Raw genomic sequence first — 24,246 nt, forward strand, 5'->3', positions numbered from 1 at the left:
ACTCCTGAGTTTTATTATTTTTTTTTTTTTAAATGCAATTTGTATGTTAAATTACCAATCTATGCTCTAAATTCTCATACAGAATTCAGAAAATGGATACTCTTCCAAGATGAATTAGCATGGGAATATTTAAGTGAAGTTTTCAAGCTCTTCTAACATGAAATTTGGGGTTGGAATTTTTGGAGGCTGTAAATTTCAGATCTTCTTGAAGAGTAACAGTACTTAGAATGCTTGAGAGTTTGTCCCCGAGTTTTGTTTATCACAAGGCTATCAACCATTTGGTGGCTATCATCATGCCCGAGAGTCTCAGGAGAAGGGGATTTTAAGTGTTTTTATAAACAAAATGAATAAAAGTAAGACAGAGTAATAATGAGGAGCTGCATTTGTCAGCTGCTTTCTGAAGTGTGCCATTCTTGTTGCTATGATAATAGAGAAAATTAATACATCCTGTCAGGACCGCATGACAGGAACACTGAAAAGCTGTGAAGTGACTGTACACAGTGGAATAAAGGAAATCCACTTTGATCTACCATTTTTGATGTTTTATAATTGCACTTATTATCAGGTCCTTTACTCTCTTCTTATTTGACACAAGATCCATTATCAGTGACAGCGTGAATGTGAACATGAGCTTGATTTGAAAAACTACTTAGGGTGAGGTAATGGGGGGAAAAAAAGCTTTTTGTTCCTAACTGTTGAGAAATGAATAAAAAAATTTAAATCATTTATGTTAGTGCTACGAGCTAATATCTTCCCAGAAATGCTTCCCTTCGTGTGTAATATTGTTTATATGCTGCATTTGAGTATAGCCTGTTTAATTAGCTCCCTAATGAAATATTGTATAACAAAATGGAACTTTATCATTTGCTTTTATGCCTTTGTTCAGCTACAAACTAGGGCAGGTCACTGTGCCCAGCCTGAACTAGACACCATTTTCTTTTGTGCTGCATTTGAATAGAGCCCATTTAATACTTTTTCTTTTTTATTTTTTTAATGCTGTCTATCAAGAATTTTCAAACAAAGGGATAAAGTGCTGTCCTTTTAGCTTTCAATGCTGTCTCTTATCTCTCCTGTATTAGATGAGAAGAAGTACTGCTTCACAAAGAAGCAGATTACCAGGTATCTTGTCTTTTATTGGGCTATATAGTAGAATTAGTCTGTCTTTATAGCATCAGTGGGGTGTGGATACATTCAGAATCCACGGAGTCTTTCTCTTATAGATGAAGAAAACCCAGTAAATTGTTTTTCAGCTGTTTTAAATGAACTTGAAGCTACGCACACGGAGTTTTACTTAGTTCTTACAGCAATCAATAAGAAGCTCCTGTTGGTGGTATTTAGCCTACATTTTGGTTACCTTGGCTTTGGTAGGTGAAGAGCTGAATGACCAGAGGACTCACGACGTGTCCAGACGGGCAGACGTGCTGCCTCAGGCACGAGCCCTCTGCACCTCATCAGAAAAGCTCCTCAAAGTTGATACTTCTACCACCATCTGTGAAAGAGAAACCTGCCGCTGTGGCTTACACCTGACATTAAGGTGTTGCCTGTTTCTCTATGGTAGAGCTTTAAAATGTAAAATCCCATTTCTTTGAAAGTGTGCTGAAACCCAAACATTTCAGGAGATGTGTCAGTTCCAGTGACGTTTCCCCAAAGAAGAGATCTCTGTCTGGAGGTGAAATTCCCCATCAGAGCAAGAGGTTCACAGAAGAAAGGCAGGTGTCAAGGTACTTGCCTGCAAAGTCAAATAATAGTAGAGAAGGGGATCGAAAATGATACCCTTGCACCTGCTACACAATTAGTCTCCTCTGCCTCTCTCTCTGACTCCTCATCTCTTGGGAGCTACATCACTGCATATAAATAATCAAATATTTATTGGAGTAGAGAGGCAGACACCAGTGTGCCCTGCAGCGCAGTGGTCAGGCACTCCTGTGTTATCTGACTGACACGAGTTCAAATCCCTGTGCCAGACGTGTTTCAGGAGCAGCGTGTGTCGGGTGTGCAGCACGAGTGCCACAGCTTCTGGTCCTGTCTCTGTGTCACATAAGGCAAATAAAGCTGAGCCTCCCCTGCTCACATGGAAGCCATAAAGACTGGCTTTCTAGATTTGTGAGGAGGAGCGTTTCCTCTGTTTTATACCCGTAAGTGTTCTCTGCATTGCTTAGTTATGCTTATAGTATTGGAGTCTTCTGGTGAGCAACACTGTCAAGTCTAGGAACCTGTCAGCCTGCATTCACTATTGCGAAGCTTAATAAGACTTAGCACTCCTATAGTGCAGTTTTATGTTCAAAGTGTTATAGGAATATTAAATCAAATTCTGCTCTCAGCTGAACTGTATCCGCATTCATTGCTCAGTTTTGCTTGACAGTAGGAAGTCGAGACTGAAAATAAAGATCTTCTTTGCACCAGTGGAAGCACCAGGAGAGACTGAGAGAGAAGGAATGAGTTGCTGCACCCATCAAGAGACCGCACTTGGCAATTTCCTTGCGTTCACCTGCCTTATGTGAAAGGAAAATAAGACAGTGTCTCACTTCATCTGTGTTTCTCCCTTCCTGCTTTCAGGAAGGAGCATCTCAGTGCACTGTCTGTGCTCCAGTGACAAGAGTTTTGCCCTTATTTTTGGTACATGTGGGGACCACTTGTGCTTGCGCTCTCTCTAATCTTCACATAGCAACTGCCCACAGTGCTGCTCCGCCTGGAATTTGTGGTATTACTGAGTGCAGAATTTTCTTATAATTCATGGAATCTGCTGTAAATCTTCCAAGTGATTTTACATTTTCAATGATGACATGGACAATATTATGCACTTTAGCAACAACCATTCAAGGATTCTCTACTAATAGAACAGCTTTGTCTTTGACTAATGCCTTAGGAAAGGCTTTTATTAGTAGACATGGAGCTTACTGCTCTTGCTATGGGGCTTGAGGGGGATTTTTTAGGGCAATAGAGTAATTCCGAAAGCAACATGAAGTGTATAGTTTTGTATAGGTAATGCATGGTAATTTTAGTGTTGCCTTTACAGTGGGTGAAGTGGAGCTAATGCTTCACAATGAAGAAGAGTACAAACTTGCACAATGCTATCATACTCTGAGATCATTTGGAAGGAGGTGAATCACTAATCAGTAAATGGATAAACTTTCCAAGCCATTTTACTTTGTATTAATGTTGGAGCCTGATCAATACCATAAATGTCAATTACAGTTTCAGTCATTTAGTTCTGTCTCGTGAAGTAAAAGTTGGTTTTGCATTAGCTATGCTGTCACATGTACGGTACAGCAATGTTTTTAGTATAAACGATGTAGCAATATAATGATATTTGTGCTATCAGATTGCAAGGATATTCACATGAGATGAAATTTAATTCAGCAGATGTCCCAGGCAATGGTCCCAGTTGTTTCTTCACAGCCTCTTTGGGACCAGGGCAGTGGCTTTGCAGCACGCAGAGTGAGTATGGGTGCTGGAACCAGCCCTGCAGAACTGAGCTGGTGGCAGATCCTTCCCTTCCTTCTGCTGTTTTTTGTTTGTTTGTTTCCTGTCTAATCAGCAGCACAGAATTAGAGCTTTGGAGATCACTGTCAGCACCCATCTGATATTCCCACTTACGTTAGGGAAAAATTTTGTCTGAAGTTGGACGATGTACCACCGTACTGCTGTCTTAGGTCGTGTCTCTATTCTCAGTTCTTCTGTCTTTAGTTGGAACCAGTTCATTGACGTGTTTATTCATACGTTTTTCAGCCTTGTACTTTTTTTACTATAGGATATGTTTTATTTGGTTATGTTGTGTATTGCTTTTTCTTCAATGCAAGATTGTAAAAAAACAAATGGGAGGAGGAGGAGAGTTGTATCTGAGTGTTCCCCTCCTTTTTGATGCAAATCATGCATTTTTCTTCCAAAATTTCTGCTTTGTAAGTGTGTGGAATTCTGCAGAGTTCAATTTCAGCTGAACGCTCCAATTCAGCTGTAATTATTACATTTAAAAGGTCATTTTGAAATTGCATAAGCTGAAACCACCTGCTGGTCTCCACCCATTCTGTCCATCCTCTTTAGTAGAAGGTAACTATAGCATTCATTATAACCAACTCTTTCCTCCACCTGATTGATACATTTGTTTTGTTTGCATTCTGTCTGCATATTGCATAATAAAGGCACGCAGATGTACAAAACACAGGGCAAGTATATGACCAGAGCTATTTGTTCTATCCTAATTTCTTGTTTATTCCATTATTCAGTACTGCGAGATGAGGCTGGTGGAGGGTACTTTGGTACCTGGTTGTTGCATCATTCAGGTTGAAGTACAGTAGCCCCATTTGTGCTGTTCACAAAATCTGTATGATGTTATTTGCAATATTTACAGGAGTCATGTATTTTAAAAGACTGCAAGTAAGCATGACAATCAGAATTTAAAGATCAGGGTGAGGATCAGAAGGAGACTTGCATTACTATTCTGTTCTGGACAATAGATCCCATAGAAGTGGTTTCTTGGGTTCCTTCTTGCATGCTGAGTTTCAAATTGCCATACGTGTCAATACCTAGCTCACTCTGAGATCTTCAAATCAACTATTTTATCTCTAGTATTTGCATTATTGGTGGTACGTGAATTCAGGGCAGATCCATTCTTCATTTTCCTCCATGAGAATGGATTACCTTAAACTCGTTTCATCTGTTGGCTGAGTAAATGACATACTCATATGGTTTTTCACAAGTGGTTTCTGACGAAGCCAGGGCTTACAGGTCACGCAGGAAGAAGTTCACCAATGGCTGGAAATTGGTGGAGGCTCTCTGGCTGGAGCAGGAGGCAAGCAGTGAGTGCAGTTTGGCGCTGTGCTGGTTTACTAACATATGTGAAATTAAATCCTTCAAGATGATAAACATTTAGACTTGTAAACAAACCAAGCAAATATCAGTCTAACTTTTATTTTTTAATTCAGTGGAGATTGTGTATGTATAAAATACACATATGTACATTAGGTACTTATGCACATAAAAATGCATATTTTTTATAGGTAGGTTTTATACTTAAAAATGCTTAGGTTTGTGTGTATATTATCTGCCTACTCTGCGTGGATGAATAATTATCTAGATAAAATCTTATACATAACATATTTGCACCTCCTCAATGATAGTTAATAGCAACAAGTTTCTATATTAAATGTGATGTTTAAAAAAAATTTCTCTCCAAAATGTTTCATTTAGTGATCCACTATACTTTTATTGTGAGTGTAAATGATTGTGTACCTACTGAGTTCATTATGCTGTTTCTCTATCATTTACATCTTACTTCTTTCTTTAGTGTCTACGCATGTAGTGGTTTTTCCACGTCACCAATCTAGTCACCTCTTTGTAAAAATGCCTTCTATTTTTACCAAACTGTTCTGAAAAAAGGTGTCAGGAATGGAACAAAGTACTCCACAAGGTGTGTGTAGTGATTTAACACTATTTGCCTTTTTACTTTCTGTCCAGTTTGCTTTATTGTCCGTGCTGTTACATTCTTTTACTAAAGCTGTACATAGAAAAGAGTTTTTCATTGAGCTGTTTACAGACATAACCACGTCCATTTTCTGAGTCCTTGGAGTCAATTTAGATCTCAGCAATCAATTTGAGGTACCTTGCATTTGTCGATGTGAATTTTCATCTTCTGATGTATGGTCCATTCACATGCCTCTGCTGGACCTTCTTATTTTACAAATTGAAATAAGCTTGTGCCAACCTGTATTTTACTGGTTCAGTTGTTCATCCTTTTCTAAATCAAAAATACAGGAAACCGATTCCTGGAACAGAATTGTGGTGTTTCATAGCTGATATTTTGAAGTGACAAATTTTCTGTTTCTAAATATATAAGAAATGGATATGCCCTATTGAAGTTAGACTGTTAGCTTCTGTGGTTATATCTAGCAAACCACGGCAGAATAACATAATTGAAATCAATGGAGTTAATCCCATATCATGCTGTTGTAACTGGGAAAAGAGATGAGTCCTGCATTTACCCCTAAATCTTTCAAATAAAGCCATCTGCTCAGAAGTTTGGTCAGAACAGGTTTTAAGCCATCATCTTGGCAATAAAAGGAAAATGAATGATTCTGCGAGGCATCCAGCTTTTTGTACATAAAAATGAAGCAACCTTGAAAATCTATTGACTTTCCAGTAGGTTAATATTTTCTAGTAGGTAACTATAGTCTATAAAAGTCAAGCCTGAAAACAGATGAACCTAAGTTCTTCTAAGTTGCTATAAATTGCTGAAATTTGCCTGAATACTTGCTGAATGTGTAACACAATAAAGTCTGGTATTTGACCTTTGAGGTCTAGGTTTAATGGGAATCCATAAACGTACCAGCTCTGTTTACAGAGACACTCTAGACTAAATCTTATAGTGCAGATGTTCTTATTAATAAAACAATGAAAGCCCTTGGTCAGTAGTTCATTTCCCTGGACTTCCTAAGGGCCAAAATGTGTAAATACCTAGTTTGTTTCAAAATTCAGGAGTTTAACTGCCTACAGAAAGTCACCATCCATGTCAAATGGCCAAAACCATAAGGTGTGAAATTCTTAAAGAAGCCCCCAGCTTCTTGAACTCTGTTTGAGCAGGATGAGGAGACACTCGCTGCATTGACAGTGCTGGCCCTACTGTGGGACTCTTTGTGTAGGGCTTTGTTTTCATGGATATTTCACACTTTCAAAGAGTTATCTTCTAAAAGCCTTTTTTTCCTGTATGTGATTTTCTGAAATATGTAGGAGCTTGGCATAGGATTCAGAGCTGAACAAAGAATAATAATCGGTTTTCTTTCAAGAATCTGAATTTGTGAGGAGACAGTGGGCTTGTTGTTCTTTGATTATAAGCACTGTAAGTTTCAGTTAAGGTATAATTATTTTTATATCTTATAATTATTACTATGAAAGCAGCTTTACCTAGTATTGAAAGCAAATAAAAATAGCTAATGATGAGTTCTGAATTATGTGAGTCAGTCTTAAGAATGGTAAACAAAGACTCATTGCATTGAGGTCTCAAACTTTGCACCACTTGAAGGGAAATTTCTTCTATAGCAAAAGGTGCAGAGAACTTTTTCCCTTAATACCACCTCCTGCAGTGTTTGACCTCAAAACATTAATTATTTTTTAATTTGGAATGAGTGTCTTGATAAATCTTTAAGTCTTTATTAAAGATGTGTTCCTGTTTGATATGCTCATTTGTTTAGGTTTCAGTTATTTAATTACAGGTCTTGATATGAAACTAATCATGCATGCATCCATATGAAGCTGGCATACTGACAGGATAAAATCATTAAACAGTCATTACTATAAACTGACGTTGGCCTGTAATTTTTGCAGTTAACGGGGGAGTTGATGCTTGGTGAACAATCCAATTAAAACTGGCAACAAAAGACTTAAAATGTCAGCCAAATTGCTTTTTAATAGTCAACGCAGCCGTCACAAAACATAAACATTAAAGTCCCTATAGTAGCATAAAGCTTCGTGCTGAAACAATTCTAGAAAATGAATAATAATTACAGTATCCTGAGAATTCTCTTAATAGATGTGCACTCATTAAAATACTTTGTTGGCTAGATTCATATGAAAAAGTATGTTTCCCTTGATACTTTTTTATGCGTTTGTTTTGAAGGTTTTATTCAATATTTTATAGGTGCAATTTCTACTAATATTCAAAAATGTGTGTCTTATTTACAAAGAGTTTAAATAGCGGTACATAGATAAGCTTTGAGTGATGCACCTTAGAAATGCGATGTGAGGTGAACTCAGGATACGGTCACAAAGAACTTCTATTAGTGCTGTCAAATGATGTAATCTCTGTTAATTTTGAATTGTGCTACATTTCGTTTGCAAGTCAAACAAGAATAGCAGAAGCGGCTTGTCAAACCTTACTGCCCCAAGTTAACTACCTGAATGTGTTTATGCAGAAGTGACCCTGTTGGTACTTGATAGAAGCTCCACTCAGATCTTCAAAGGTGTTTAAGAGCACAGGACCCCTAATAATAAAATGCAGAGTGGAGTTAAAAGCCCTAGATAGTTGTGAGGAGCCTCAGGCCACAACTAGTGCAGCAGTGGAGTGGTAGAAGCATATTGGTATTTCAGAAAATCTACCTGCCTGCTTGTACATGCCCAAATATGCATCAGAGAGACTAGAACTGTAGGTTTGTGCCTAGGCTGTTATGTTCATTCTCAGATGTTATCTTAGCTGTTTCTGTGTTGTTGTTTTGTCTTTCCCTACAGGAGTTTTTCTTTTCTTTAAAAAAAGAATCGATTTGTTGTTTACCACCAGGTACACATGTACCATTGTCTTTCCTCCCAGCAAACTCAGTACTATAGAAGAAATGTCAACATTCCTAAATAAAATGGTAGCAAACATCAATGGCAGGAATAGATCTTTTTGTAGAAGTATTCCTTTTATTTGTGGATTAAGTTGAGAGGGACAGGAACTTGTTAACTACCTCTAGGGATAAATGGCAGAAGTAGTCAGTCAGCTAATTTTATGCTGAGGTACATCCTTTAATTTAGTGTAATTTAGATACCATATAAAATCATTTGATGAGTGACAATTAGCTTTCTGTAATGCTATCTGAAAAAATACTTGCAACCTTCTTAAATAATACCATGTACTTCAAGGGTTACCAAGAATAAATGGATGCTAAGTGTCCTAGAGCTAAGGCTACCACGCTGCTTGTTTTTTTAAAAAAAGTGTTTCCCTTATTTGAAACAATAATTCTCTGTTTAAATAGAGAATTTAAAGATAGTTTAAAAGAATTCTGTATTTTAAAATTGATTTCTGTTTTAAAGCAAAACGTCAAAAGAACAACAGATGTTTTGAAACTGTATTTATCTTAAAGAACTCTTCTTTAAGAAATCTGTCAAATAAAGTTTGTGAAGTAGAAGGTAAGTGAAGTTGAAGGAAACATTCTGGTTTCCTACGAGCTCTCTCTAACCTGACTAACAGGGAGCTAATCAGTTGTTGAGAAAAAAACCTGTCCTACTGTAATTTATGTATTAATTGCAAATTATTTTATAGATCAGGCTACTCTCAGGATAGGATAGGCTCAATAGGATAGGCAGCAATATTTACTTGCCTATAATGAGCACAAATACTAGCTGCTTCTCAATTCATCAACTCTTTTTAAAATTAACCTCCACTAAGGTGAAATTGAAGTATCTTCTTGATTTCAGGAAGAGTAATGAATCATATTCCTGATTTAGATGACAAATTTGAATGTGTATGCAGTCATTCAGGAAGAACCAGATAAAAGCATTATCAGTTTCTCCAAAAGCTGTTCATTTTATTAGTTGTTAGCACGGTTCTGTATAAGTTTTTCTCTCTGATTATCCAAAATAGCTAGCAGAAAATTGTAGCAATAAACAATTCTGCTGCCACATGCAGTCTACAGAGAAAGAAGAATAATTTTAAAATTGTATCTCAAATAATACAGCAGAAAAGATTTCTACAGAGCCAGTAAAGGGGATACAGATTTATAATAAGGTGGAGCTCAGTGATTTCTGGTGAATGCTGGTTGAACTTTGTAGTTCAAGGCGTATTTGTTCTGAACAGCTGGCTCTGAGCAAACTGTCTTCTACATCTCCACTGTAGAGCACAGCCATGCAAATGGCCCCAAACCCTCAATAGCATGATATGGCCTAAAATAATTTTTAGTTAATTTCAGTGTGATGACCATGTGTTCTGCTCCTCTGTATCCTCCAGCTGTTGAGCCCTGGCAAGGGCTTTATGCAGTACTCTCACAGACATTGTAGTCTGTTTAACTGACTACAGTGTTTCCACAAAACCAAGTTGTAAAGTCTTAAGTCAAGATGATACATATTTATTAGTATTTATTTATAAACCACTACTACGCTAGTAGTATTTTGATGAATTTGAGATAGATATGCATTAGAGCCACAGTTAAACTCTATGTATCTTTGCATGTTATGGATACATTTGACAGCTTTTTCTGCCACTTCACAATTACTATATAACTGCAGATAAATGAATTATTTTTAAATACTCCCTGTAATCATATAACAGTCACGGGAAATGGATGTGAAAATGTTCGTATCAAGCAATTTAACGTCAGGGTGAAATACGTAACAAAAACCATATAGAATGCTGTTTTATTGAATAGAATAGAGACCTTCATTTTCCTATATAAGCTTTAAACATGTTCTTCAAAATATTACAAACATAGAAACTAGTCTGTGTTTCTCCTGATGTTCCCTCTTTAATATATTTCTATAACATTTGTCTTAAAAATGAACACATGAGGGTAGAGACAATTAGTGAATGATCCAGAAGAGCTTCAAGCTTCTACATCTGTACATGGTATTGATCGTAAAAATGGATCTACTGTTCTCATAGAACCAGAGAATGGTTTGGATTGGAAGGGACCTTAGAGGTTACCTAGTTCCAACCCCCATGGGCAGGGACACCTCCCACCAAACCAGATCTCTCAGAGCCCCGTCCAGCCTGGCCTGGGACACTTCCCGGGATGGCGCACCCACAGCTGCTCTGGGCAGCCTGTGCCAGGGCTTCACAACCCTCATGGGGAAGAATTTCTTCCTTATATCTAATCTAAATCTCTCCTCTTTCAGTCTAAAGCCATTTTCAATTGTACTCTGCAAAATAACGTCAGGAGATGTGCTGGATGTCTGCATGTGACATGATAATCTGGAGTGCAGAGAGTCAGGTGTCCTGAGCAAAGCCTTTATATATCCCAGTGGGAGAAGTTGGAGTGGGATTCATCCTTGAAGCCAGGAAGTTCAGGCACTTCCACCTTTAATTAAAGTTAGAGGACATTTGCAGCGCTACCAGCAAAGCGCTATCGCTAAGTCTAATTAGATAGGGGATATGCTTGGGATCTTGCCCCCAGTATTGTTGGGAATGTGCATGAGCATTCTCTTCAGGGCTTGAATTTGGGTCCTGATATGACTGGCAGGTTTAGCCATGACTAAGGGCTTATCATCTTCTCATATTTCTGTAGAGCCACAGAATACTTTATATTAGAAAAAAATATGAACCAACAAACTTACCTCGCTTGTGGCTGGGCTTGAAGTTGAAAAGGATTCTGTACTTTGTCAACTGGTAGGACTCATGTAACTGTCCCCAGCCTTGAAAAGTCAAGTGCTAAAATGGAAGAGTCTTCACCTCAGCCATCACAGTGCAGTGGACTCAGATGCTGCAGGGTTTTACATTATTTGGGTCTGTAACAGGGCATTGCCTCGAGCAGTCCTGTTTCCTAAAAATGTTGCAAAGTAACAGGAACAGATGAAGCAGGTGGGGGTCAGACAGGGAAGGTTATCATCTGTTGTAGAGGGGTTGCTGACAGCGTGGCTTCATGTGTCCATATTCATGATATGTCCACTGAACTACCACTCTAAATATACTGTATGTTTCGGTATGATTTATAGTTGGTAATTCCATTACCCATAGATCCCTTTTAGAAAGCCCTCACAGCTAATGAATTTAATGACACAAAGGCCAAAACTTGAATATATATCACTCTGACAAAAACCATCAATAACCAGGGAAACATTAATTTTTACAGCCGTGGCTGCTTGCAACCTACTTTACCAATCATAAACTGCTCTTTAATCAAAATCTGTTCACCTCTAAGGTCACCAAAATTTGCTGCCAGGCTACTTGTAACTGCATGGCTTTTGTAAACCTGGATGATAGGCTTACTCTGTAAGCTATAATCTCTCCCGCTTTGTTCAGAGTTTTAGAATAGTGATTGTACTGTCCCCTGTGAGGTGCCACTGGTAGAAGTTACAACTCGTGATATTGACTGAACCCACCACTTTTGAGTAATGGCAGGAATTATGCGTTCTCCTGAAATATCACCTTTAAGCTGGCTGGGAGCCGTCAGTCTCTACTTCTGTCCTTTGGTTGCTGTGTGATGTTAATTGTCTCAGCAGCTGCTGGGTCTGCTAAACAAACCACTGGAAGCCTGAACTCGTTGTTTAGGTTGTTCCCTGGGTCTTCATTATAATTGGAGTGCTGCTTTGCTGCTCCATTCACGTTTTGCCCTTGACCTCCGTGACTCAACCACCGACGGTCCTGTCTTGTGTTGGAACAGACTGTAGTGATTTAAGAGGAGTCCTGACTCAACTGGATGGGTATTTGAGAGAACCTGACAGATGTACCACATGCAACGGAGGAGATGTAAGAGAGTGAGTAGGATAGTTTCATTTTGAATTTGTCATATTAATTGACATTAATGTGAGCATATCACATAAATGGAATTATGTTTTTCATGTAAATACTACACATAGTGTGCATTAGTATTTAGCAGCTATATGAAGTACTGTAGAACAAAGCTATAATTCAGACAGTTCAGAATAAAAGCACCTCAGGAGCTCCAGCTCTTCACTCCCCTCTGACAATGCTTATTTTATATGAATACGCATCGGTGTGTTTCTATTGGCAGGTGCTTCCGCATGATAACATTTAAAACTTGCATCTTATCCACAGTACACAGCGTTTTAACCTGAAATTCATTTCTGGTTACAAACTACAGCACAGAGAGTAGCATCTTATAGTGCACTGTTTATGTCCAAAATTATTCTACTTCAGCAATCAGGCTCCCAAGTTAACACACTGAGTGATGGAGTTAATTAAGGAGGAGTAGTGCTGTTGTAGCTCTAATGGTCTACAGACATAAGTGCCTCTAAGTGAGGCAAAGTTTGTCAGGAAAGATAATGTCTTTCATCGCACCAGCTGATACACCTGGAGAAAAAAAATACATGGCTTTGGGCCCACAATGCCGCCTTTTGGTTTGAGTATATTGACATTTCTATCATCAGAAAAAGCAAAAACTCTCACACACACACAGCTAAAAAGAAAAAAAAAAAAAAAGCGGGGGGTGTATCAGTCTTATTTCAAGAATTTTACAAAGTAAAACTGACAAGTTAAGTACACGGTACAAAGACGACAGATGCCAAAAATTTTTAGAGTCTTGAAAGGCAGAATATTATTAAATGCATCCTATCAGTAAAGTTGGAAAGGGTGGTGATGTGACAGTTCCCTAGTGATTAATCACTGCCTTCCATTCTCTAATGAGTTCTAACTTCTGTTCCTTTTGCCTGAAAAAATTCTACCACATCTTCCTGCAGCTGGAAACAGTTTGTTTGCAGGGACATTTCTGAGACACTTCTGATTTACTTTCCAAAACACTATGAACTCTCTGGTATGTATAAATAATGGGAAAATCACAGGCTTATATTAGTCTACCCAAAGAAATCACAGACTCGCAGAATGGTTAGGTTGGAAAGCACCTCTGGAGATCATCCAGTCCAACCTGCTGCTAAAGCAGGTTCAGCAGAGCTGACAGCACAGGAATGCGTCCAGGTGGGATTGAATGTCTGCAGAGAAGGAGACTCCACAGCCTCTCTGGGCAGCCTGGTCCAGGCTCTGGCACCCTCATCAAAGTTTCTTTTCATATTCAGATGGAACCTCCTGTGTTTCAGTTTGTGCCTGTTGCCTCTTATCCTATTGTTGGGCACCACTGAAAGGAGTCTGACTCCATTGATGTTGACTGCTCCTGATAACTGTATTTTCCTCGAGGTGCTTAGAGAAGACACTGAGAATGAGCTGTTCCATCACCTTTCCAGGGATGGAAGTGAGGCTGATTGGCCTGTAGCTCCCTGGATCCTCCTTCTTGCTCTTTTTGAAGACTGGAGTGACATTGGCTTTCCTCCAGTCCTCAGGCACATTTTCTGCTCTCCCTGACCGTTCGTAGATGATGGAGTAACATCTGCCAACTCCCTCAGCACTTGTGGGTGCATCCCGTCGGGGCCCATGGATTTGTGGGTGTCCGGTTTGCCTAAATGCTCTCTAACCCGAAAGCCTTCCTTTCTGCAGACTTTCTCTCTTACCTCCAGGGTCTGGGGTTCCTGGGGGACAGCCTTAGCGGTAAAGATAGAAGCAAAAGCAGCATTCAGTAGCTCCATCTTCTCACCATCCTCTGTCACCAGGGCACCCACCTCGTTCAGCACTATGCCCGTATTTTTTCTAGTCTTCCTTTTGCTGCTGATGTACTTTGATAAACCATTCTTTTTGCCTTTGACATCCCTTGCAGATTTAATTCCAAGTGGAGCTTAGCCTTCCTCACTGCATCCCTGCATACTCTTAATGTTCCAACTGATCATATGGACTCCAGAAGGAATTTTATCTAAGTTTATCACTGTTTCACAAGAGACCGCGTTAAACAGAATTAAAGAAACATAAATCGTTTCCTTCTGTAAAAGCAACAGTATTTTAAACAGAGACCTGCTGGTGATACTCCCATCATTCCTTGTTAATCTGGCATTCAAAACTGGGTAATTATGTTATTGTAAAGTTTCCTAGAATTAGGTCTATTATGAGTGTTTACTAAATACAGTCACTCGGGTCTTATACAGTGCAAGTTTTGACTGTTAGTGTAAAAACAGAAAAGGAAGTGCTGCACAGCCATCGTGAGCTGTTCTTACTGTCCTTGTAGCATATATGCAGAAGAGTTTTTTTTCCTACATAGTTAGGCCATACAGCATTCAATGTAAATGTGACTTGTGTTTTAAGAAGAGTTGAATTACCATCATATTTAATTTCTAAATATGACTAAACTTGGAAATGCTGAAGAAGGAATAAGTTTCTCTTAGTATCAGGAAATTATTAGAATTCTTATTTTACCCAGCCTCTCTTTGTTAAAAAGATCCATTATGTGTTGGACGCTCTTATCGTGCATATGTATAATTGTGAGGGATTCGAGGAAATTGAACATATGTGATACTGAGAACATAAGGTAAACATTTAGTGGGATCCATATGAACACATTGGACTGAATGTTTAAGTATTATACATAACTTGTTTGACATCATTACATTATTATAGTCTAAATCCAGCTGTATTCTATGCTCCATTGATGCCATTCGAAGTACGTGGTATAAGATCTCTGTTAATTTCTCTTTGGAAGTGCCGTGTCTTCAGCATAGCCTTAATAATGATACATAGGATTCATTCTACTCTTAGAGTGGCAGTATGGTAAAAAATTATATACATGGCTATTCGAGGGCACACCTGTACTGATAAATAAATTGTCCAGAGTCCCTTGAAGGTGCCCAGTGCTTAATTGGTCCCTTCCTCCCACTGCTCTGGGCCGCCCCAACCTGCTCACCAAGGGCAATCTGCTGCCGCAGGGGCGATCTCAGAGCACCGTGGGCATGAGCTGTGCTGGGGAGTAGTGTTGGTCTCTGCAGGTCTCTAAATCTCTTTTACTTGGTGTGTAAACTCGAGTCTGTGTGACCTTTAGTTTATAAGCTTTCATTACCTTATAAACTTTATTTTGCATAAAACCATATGGTTTGTAGAATTCTCTAGAGATGTTTGATATTTTATGTTCTGGAAGATTTACTGTGTAGTAAGGCTGAGGGGAAAAAAATATATATACAGCAAAATAATTAATTAATGGTAAATCGGTATTAAATGTACTGGTTAGATACTTTTATATCCTAGTGGTGTGACAAAGTTTGCAAAGCAAAGGACTTTCCAAGAAGGCAGGCCAACTAAATGCTGAGCTACATCAGAAGGAGCGAGGGTGGAATAGATTATTGAAACACAATGTAACTCTACACAACAATAAAGCAATTTCATACACATTTTTTTTTCAAATTTACCTTTTCTCAAAATATGTGACATCGAAAATAAAAGTAATTCAGAGATAGGCAAAAAATTATTAGGGGCTTAGTTAGGTCATTTGTTCATACACAAAAAAAGAATAATTTTAACTTTAGAATGGAAGGAAAGGTTGTAAAGACACAATATCAGGAAGTATATTAACAGGAAGCAGACCAAACACTCTGCGATGGTAGCACCTACCTCTAATACTTAGTTTGTCTTCTTAGACCCAGAGCATAAATCTCATTGTAAAATAGAGGATTTTTATTCTGTGCTTTTTAGCTCTAATCTTAAGCATACAGATTCTCAGTCTTCCCCACACTGAATATTTCCAGTTCTTCAGGGCCCATTTACATAAATTGGGCACAGTGCTCTGGGCATAATCCTTCCATTCTGTTAGAAGGTGTCAGACGTATCTTCCTGCACGATGCGGATGTACCTGTTCTGAGGCTCAGTCTGGATAAATAGCATTATGCTCCTGCCTCTCTGCCTGATAAAAAATTACACATTTGTTGGTAACAGAGCAGTAGTATACCCATAGAACTTTAACTAAAGTAAGCTCTCTGAATATATGTTCCTATCTTGCTCATTAAATATCAGATTGCAAGCTAATTCATTCTCAGCTGAGACATGTCTAGTTAAAAAAGAAAAAAAATTCAAACAGACCAATAAATAATGAATTCAAGAACTGAAAAAAATGAAATATCGGAAAAGCACTACTGGTTAGATGCAAACCTTTTAAGGTTCATTGCGTTTTAATATATTCTCTCTGATATACTTCACTTAGTCATGATAGAGGCTATTGTAATCTTGTCGGTAAATGATAAAACCGTTCAATTATCCCCTCTTTCAATGTGGATCCAAAAAGTGTAGTAAAGTATACTTTAAAACTGTTAGGACATGATGTTAGCAAAGGCCTGGCTTATTTTCAAAACCAATTTTTAGTCAGGTGCTAACTAGTTGATAAAGCTGCTTATTTCATTTTTGTCACTCTATAAAGCAATTTGGCTGCATTTTTATGATTACAAAGGCATTTTAGCCTGACTCTTAAGGAAAATGAGTTTATGTTAATGCTGCTCTCGTCCATTGGTCTGTGTCTCCAATAACTTTTGAGCAGAATAGCAGCAGTCAACCAAAATGGCAGAGTAAGGGAAGCATCTCAGTTAATTAACTTTGCACTTTGTGAAAAGCAGAGGCCTAGTAAAAAAAGCAAGATTGAATTATCGTATCTTCTGAAGAAAAAAGCAGTAGCAGTAGCACTCGGCAGCTGAAGGGCTGTTGAGATCTGCACTCCATAACTGTAGGATACCAAGCACCATTATACGACCGCCATGGAAAAGCGTGTGTTCGATATTGATCAAGGGCCTCCCAAACGAATGAGTCAGAACTAAAGAAGAAAAAACATTCAGGACAGAGGCAGAATTCCTCCATTCAACCTTCAGAAAAAGGAAAGCAAGTAGAAATATTTCAAACTAGCAGAATTGCAAGGAAAGTTTTTCTTGTTTATAGCTAGCATCAATACAGAGGATTCTCCTTTGGAGTGAGTGTATGATATGTATGCTTTGCTGAAAGGAGAGAACTACTTAAAAATAATGAATTCTCAGGGGAAAGAACTTTGACATTTTCTAAACAGCCTCTTCTGTCTGTAAAACAAAAAAAAAGGGCTAAATGCAAGTGCAGATGAGAAGGCCAATAGTGAGGGCCAAGAGCATCTCTTCTGGCTTGGGAGCTCCACAAATTCTAATTTGAAGCAAATTATTGTAAATGTAAAGTCTGAGCTGAAATCATATTTTATAGTTACATTTTTAGATTAATGGAAACTTCTGCCATGTCAGTGAACACACTGAAAACAAATAACGCTGTGTTTGCGTATCATACGTAGACTTTTTCATGTAAAAAAGTTAAATTTGGACATTATTAGTAACAAAAAAATTAGGAGTTGCTATGGATAGCATTGTGCTGAACAATAGCAATGGGATAAAAATTTAAGGCTAAGCTAATTTCTATATCATTCCTATATATTTTGGAAACTTGTTTGGTTTAGACAAATTTTCTTGTGTAATGTCACTTTGAGGTAGTTAAATGATGCCACATTAAGTTATTTTACAGAGTCCACCATTTATTCCTGAAGAGTCCTGAAGAATTTAAGTGTGCATATTTAGGCATGATGCTTTATAACCCAAACAACATTTTTTGTGGTATAAAAATAAAGTGCATGAGATTTAGACTTAGTTTCAAGCAAAATAAAAATGACTTTGCCAAATTAGATAGTCTGTAAAAACTAACTGCAAACTCAGGCTGATTCTCAACATAATAAATTTGCAGTGTTTTACTGAAGTGAAGGTCTGATGCAGAAGACTTGTCTTTAAATCACCAAAATACTTCAGAATCTCACGCGAGGTTTTCTGTGATGTCAGTGGCTGGACAAACAGGTGACAAGTGTGATAATTAAAAAGGAATCCCCCAGGAAATCTGATGTGTTAATGTATTGTAATAAATTGCGCTGGGAGATATAAGGTACCATACCAACCAGAAATACTTTATGGTTCACAAAGTAGAACCAGTTTCTTGCATGGAACATACCAAACTATTTGTCAGATAATTGTGTGCTGTTGACAGGATAGGGATGGTACAGCTAGAAGGGGAAGAAGAGAATTAAAAGATATGGTGCCATATAGATGATACATGTTTCCCCCATTTACCTAGAAAAGCAGTCACCTTGGCTGCTCGGTATTTGTTACATAGCTTTTGATGTAGCTTGTACAGTCTAACTGCGTGTCCTGGCAAAGATCAGCACTTTTCTAACAGGACAGTGGTACCATCATTAAAATGGCTTGTCATGCAAATTGTAAGATGTATAATAGTGCTGCGGATTTTCCATAAAGTGGATTTAAGATAGATACTGCGAAGGGAATGTCATTGATCAAATACTTGAGGATGCTGGACATCAAATATTATGTCCAAAATTTAGGTAGCTTTCAAATGTAAAATAGCAGGATACGGGATTTACTGAGATTAATTATTATATGAAAGTGCCTTAGCAGATTATTTCAGAGCTCTGGACTGTTGACTCCAGTGATTTAATTTACTGAGGTCTCCAATTTTCAAATATGCTTAGAAATGCTTTTCTGGTATATGCAAACTAATATTACAGTGTAAACCTTAATGGAACTGTAAGAATGCTGCCTTGATAAAAGATCAATGAAATTAAAAGGATTAGGCCTGGGCCAAATCCGTGACAGCTTTGCTTACCACAGCATAGAAAAGCTTATGTGGAGCACTAAACAACCTTGTTTCTCCAGTTGGGGTAAATTGTGGCTGTCACAGAGAAAAAAGTGCTTTTTTAAATTTTTTTCCACCAGCCGTTCCAAGAAGGGAAGGGGCACTCTTTCATCTTTCACCTTGAAGACACATCATGTCCTAATTTAAAGCAAGCCCATGTTCTAAATGGATGGCAACAACAGCTCCTTGCAGGGGATTTTTGCAGGTTCATCAGAGCTCTGCTCCAGCTGGTCTTGTGCAAATTTAACTGGATGTCTGCTAGGGTAAAAGAGAGAGTGAGGGTGAGTATAGAAAAGGGACAAAGCCATGTTAGACACTGAAGTAAAATAACTAGGAGAGTTTCAAGTTAACAGCTTGACAGTTCACCCAAACTGGCAGCAATTTTTATCAGCATTTTCTTTGCAAAGTATCTCTTATTGTTCCTTTAAAAAGTAATTTCTTGCCTCAATTCTCCATAGCTGTTTCTTGCTCTGCTGAGAGGTTTGGAGACTCTTCTGAGAAACAGAGAAAAAAAACATGTTATTGTCCCTTCAAAGTACCGTTACACCATATTTGTATCTTCATTGTGTTTTGCAGGATTCAAGCTCACTGGCACAGGCTGAGCCACCTTAAAGCCATGTAGCAGTGCTAGAAAAGGGCAGGATGCGGTCAGGCACTGCACCCCTCTCGGGTGGGCACTGCACCCCTCTCGGGTGGGCACTGGACCCATCTCGGTTGGGAACTTCATCCCCCTGGGGCGGGCACCATATCCCTCTCGGATGGGCACTGCATCCCCCTGGGGCGGGCACTGCATCCCCCTGGGGCAGGCACTGCATCCCTCTCGGATGGGCACTGCATCCTCCTGGGGCAGGCACGGCATCCCTCTCGGATGGGCACTGCATCCCTCTCGGATGGGCACCGCATCCCTCTCGGATGAGAACTGCATCCCCCTGGGGCGGGCACCGCATCCCTCTGGGATGGGAGCTGCATCCCCCTGGGGCGGGCACTGCATTCCTCTCAGATGGGAGCTGCATCCCCCTGGGGCGGGCACCGCATCCCTCCCAGTGGCTCCCGGGCAGCACTGGGGGTGCCGTGGGGCAGCACTGGGGGTGCCGTGGGGCAGCAGGGCACAGGCAGCAGGGCCTTGGGTACCCACCACACACGACTTTCACCCCGTCTGCTTCCCAGTCTGGTCTGGTAGCTGTGAGCTCCTTGCCAGCTCATCTGCCTTAAGCTGCCACAAAACCTTTTCTCTGGGTATCTGGATCATTAGTGCTGCAGGTAATCTTTAAGAGGGCCTTCTCCCACAGCTCATTTAACAAATGCAGTAACAAACTCGCTGAAATGTGTTAACCTTGTTTTATCGAAGATGTTTTCTAGGTGGTGGGAATTATTCAATTATTTTCTCTCTTGAAGTGCAACACTAATTCTTACACTCTGTCTATTTCTTTCACAGATATTCTTAAATGAGATTTATACCTCATGAAATCAGTTGGTCTGTGCTGCAATACAATGTCAACTTGATTTATTTGTTCCTTACCCTCCTCCTCAAAAAATCCTATGACAAATTAAGTGAATATTGTATCTTTTTTTCTTTTTTCTTTTTTCTTTTTTTTTTACATTTCTTGGGGGTTTTTTTGTGTTTTTTGTTTGGTTGAACTACTGAACTACAGTGCTGGAGGATGTGTGTCTATGTTCTCATGTTCTTCATTTCAGTAGTGTGTTATATCTTAAATTATTTCACATGTTGCAACACTTTACAGGCAACTGTGTTAGCAACATGATAAAGCACAATGCTTGAATGTCTATAACTATTATATCATGCGCATACACTCTTGATCTTTTTTAAATTAATAACCCTCTGTGGGTTTCTTCTCTTTTTCCTTGTTGTTTCAGATATGCCAGGTAGCCCACACAACCAGTTCACCTTCAGACCCCTCCCGCCGCCGCCTCCACCACCGCACGCGTGCACTTGTGCCAGAAAACCACCTCCAGCAGCCGATTCTCTGCAGAGAAGATCAATGACCACCCGCAGCCAGCCCAGTCCTGCTGCCCCGACGCCCCCCACCAGCACCCAGGATTCGGTGCATCTCCATAACAGCTGGGTCTTGAACAGCAACATACCACTGGAAACCAGGTACAGAGCAACTTGTTACACACAACACAGCTCAAAAGTCAAAAAAAGAGGGCAGGAGGCCTGACGTTGACATGAGGGGGTGATGGGGAATTACAAGTTGTTTGTTCAGGACATGCCAGTGCGTTTTCATTTGAGGCCATGTCGTGTAGCCATATGAGGCCGTATTTACTTGATTCATCCAGATCATTAATGCTCAAGAAAGCATGTGTTTTGCTAAGTTTTGGAAGACATTGATTTTCTTAAGGCAAATAGATTACATAGGTGTTTTAGAGTTGAATGCAGTCAGGATTTGTGCTTGTGTACTTGTCACACCATCCCACGTTCCCCAGGGTCATTTTGCAGTCAGTAAACAGAAGTTGTGTTTGATTGGTGTACACTTCTGGAGTCAGTGTTCAGGCTTCAACATTCCTGTGGATAAGAAAAGATAGGGAATAATACTAAAATACTATTTTCCTCTGTGTGTGTTTATACACTTTATATATACACAAAGTATATAATTTGATAATCATTTGGTAATGGACAAAAGATAAGTATGTGCATGGAGAGCCTTAACCCCAGGAGCTGGGGAGGAAGGGTTTTGCTTCAAGATCATTCACAATTTACACAAATAATTAACTCTGGAAAATAACTGAAAGCAAATAACTTCTCTATCCAGCAAACCTGTGATTCTGTAGCCAACGTTCTGTCTGCAGGGGTACACACACAGCCTTCTGAATTTTTGGCTATAATAAGCTTTTTGGTTCCTAATAAGCAGTAGCTAATGTGATGGCTTTCAACTACAGCTGTGTTTGCTGACTTGATGCTTAAAACAAGTCCTTGATTTTCTACAACGTTCTTCCTCTTTGCAGCCAGCAGAGCACCAAAAAGTTGTGACTAGGGTTCCCTTTGGGTGTCAGCATTCTAAAACACAGACTCACAAAGCGCCTGACTCTGTGAAAGTTGTTTGGTGAAACACAGATGGATGTCTGACATACAGAGAATTTTAGGTAACATGTATAGAAATGTTTACTTTTTAATACACATATATCCAAGGGCCATTATCACAATTAATCACAGAAACTTAAATTTTCTTCTTTTATAAGAAGGTTGTTTTTATTTTATTACATATCTCAATTTTAGTTTATGTCTTTAAGCACTTTGCTGCTAATCAGAAGTGTCAAATTAAGTTCTTCTCCTCTGATTCATTCTGAAATAGAACTTTGCTTCTTTGTCTTAAGCAAAAATCACAAAAAGAATCAAAGAGGATGGGATTCTTCTCCATAAATGAACACAAATAAAATTTTAGTTCAGCTGGTTCTTCTAGAGCTAGAAGCTTCTGTCTACATAATTTTTATAAAGATAAATCTCTGCCATTTCTAGCGTAACAAACATATATATTCTGTATTTTCTGCTGCATGTAAGACTGATCCCTGAGCATTCTGTACCCATTAAATATCTTTCAGTTCTCTTCAATTAACACTTAGAAATAGATGTTGTTCAGCCTTTCTACATCCCTGGTCACTATTTTCTCTTTAGACCCTTTTGGTGGAAATTGCTTTGCAATTTTAAGTCTGCTTTGAGTTCAGTTCCATTTTTCTGGTTATTATTTTTGAAAATTTGAAACTTCTCATAAAGGGCATTATTTAGTGTAATACCTAGATATTTAGTTATATATATAATTATGTAATTGGATACTAACAAACGAGCTGTACAGTGACTTAGGAATTCAGACTGGAAAACACTGTGGGCTACACATTAGTCAGGGAATTTTCCACGTTCCTGCGGTTCAGTGGGCGGTTCGGCTGATTTGATGCACCCTCTGGTAGCAAATAGCTGCAGCCTGTCGTGGAGCTGCCTGAACGGCTATAGAATCGGAGAGCAGAATCTGCGAGACTGTTTGCCAAGACAAGCTTATGTGCAGACAAGTGCTATAGCAGGGGAACATTGTAATAAAAACATTTGCAATCACCACTTCCCAGAAGTCTGTAGTATCCAACACAGCCTTAGAGAAAAATAATGGCTTCTAGCCCATTTTTCCTTCCTTTAAGAGAGAATCATTCAGCTAGAATTGGACAAATACTTTAGTCTAATATCTGGATTCTCTTGCCTTCCATAAATATTTAGCTGCTTAATAAAAATAACCCTACAAAATAAAGGTAAACATATCAATGGCAGCTGTATTTTTGTGCTAAATCTTTAATAGCACAAAATCTGCCTAATATGTACATACCTAATATATCTAAGCAGTTGTTGGGGGTTTTTTTGTTTGTTTGGGGTTTTTGTTTGTTCGTGGGTTTTTTTGTTTGTTTTTTTTATTTGGAAGATTTGCAATCAAAAAGAAGACTTAGACAGTAATGTATTCCCTATGTAATAACTAGGCAAAAATCCGAACGCACATGTTCAGCTTTTCTATCCAACTATATCTGCTGTTAATCCGTAAGCAGCACATGTGTTTGCGTGGTTTATCTATAGCTGTGTAGTATTAGAGAATTTTCAGACAGGAAAAGATTTACTAGAACTAATCATATGACTGTAAATCCTGTTCACTCTGGGCAGTTAGAAATGAAGCAAGTCCATGAGTCTGCTCATAATGATAACGTGTCATATTTAAATAAAAAAGTTTCTGTAGTTCTGATAATATTTAACATACTCTGGTTAGACATGTATTGTTATGTAATTAGAATTTGAAAACCTAGATTAGAATGGAAAGAGCTGCAGTAAAGGCATATACTGAGGGATGTGTTCCGACAGTTTTTTTGTAGACTAAAACTATACGCTATTTTCATAGGAAGAGGTAAATCAGAAATTCTGGTTTGTGCTTCATCTAGAGGTGTTCTATGCACAGAATAATCTGCAAAACAGTTTTGTCAGGACCCACCTTATTAGCCCAATGGTTTAATGAGGAGAGTGACTTGGAAAGGTGAAATTACTTGTTCAAGTTCACACAAGCTTTTGACAAAGCCAAAAATAGAGTCTGGATGTATGTCATTGCCAAGGCCAGTTCTCTAACGCTTGCAATTACTCTGACTGTAAGCAAGAATCAGGAATACCTTTAAAGCTTCAGATGCCGTGTCACAGAGTAGTTGTTGAAGAAGGAATAGGAGAAGAGCTGTAGCTGTGGGAGGTGTAACAGCTCAAGCTGATGGACGGCGCTCAGCCTGCAGCGCTGGACACGCAGGCGCCATCTGTGTGCGTGCACACACAGCCTTGGAACGATTTACTATTAACATGA

The 24,246-nt window shown here is 38.9% G+C and overlaps 1 protein-coding gene across 2 annotated transcripts in view; it reads left to right on the plus strand.

The window, feature by feature from the left end:
• The window catches only part of TENM1 (teneurin transmembrane protein 1), a gene marked incomplete at both ends in the record, with an annotated part of 239,415 nt that overhangs the window by 62,744 nt on the left and 152,425 nt on the right, over positions 1-24,246 (plus strand). For both annotated transcript variants that reach the window (XM_080352763.1, XM_080352764.1), the window contains one exon: positions 20,795-21,035. In XM_080352763.1, coding sequence (XP_080208889.1) covers positions 20,795-21,035 — 241 coding nt within the window. The remainder of the gene's footprint in view (positions 1-20,794; positions 21,036-24,246) is intronic.

This window comes from Nesoenas mayeri (genome assembly GCF_963082525.1).
Source record: "Nesoenas mayeri genome assembly, chromosome: 13".
Lineage (NCBI taxonomy): Eukaryota > Metazoa > Chordata > Aves > Columbiformes > Columbidae > Nesoenas > Nesoenas mayeri.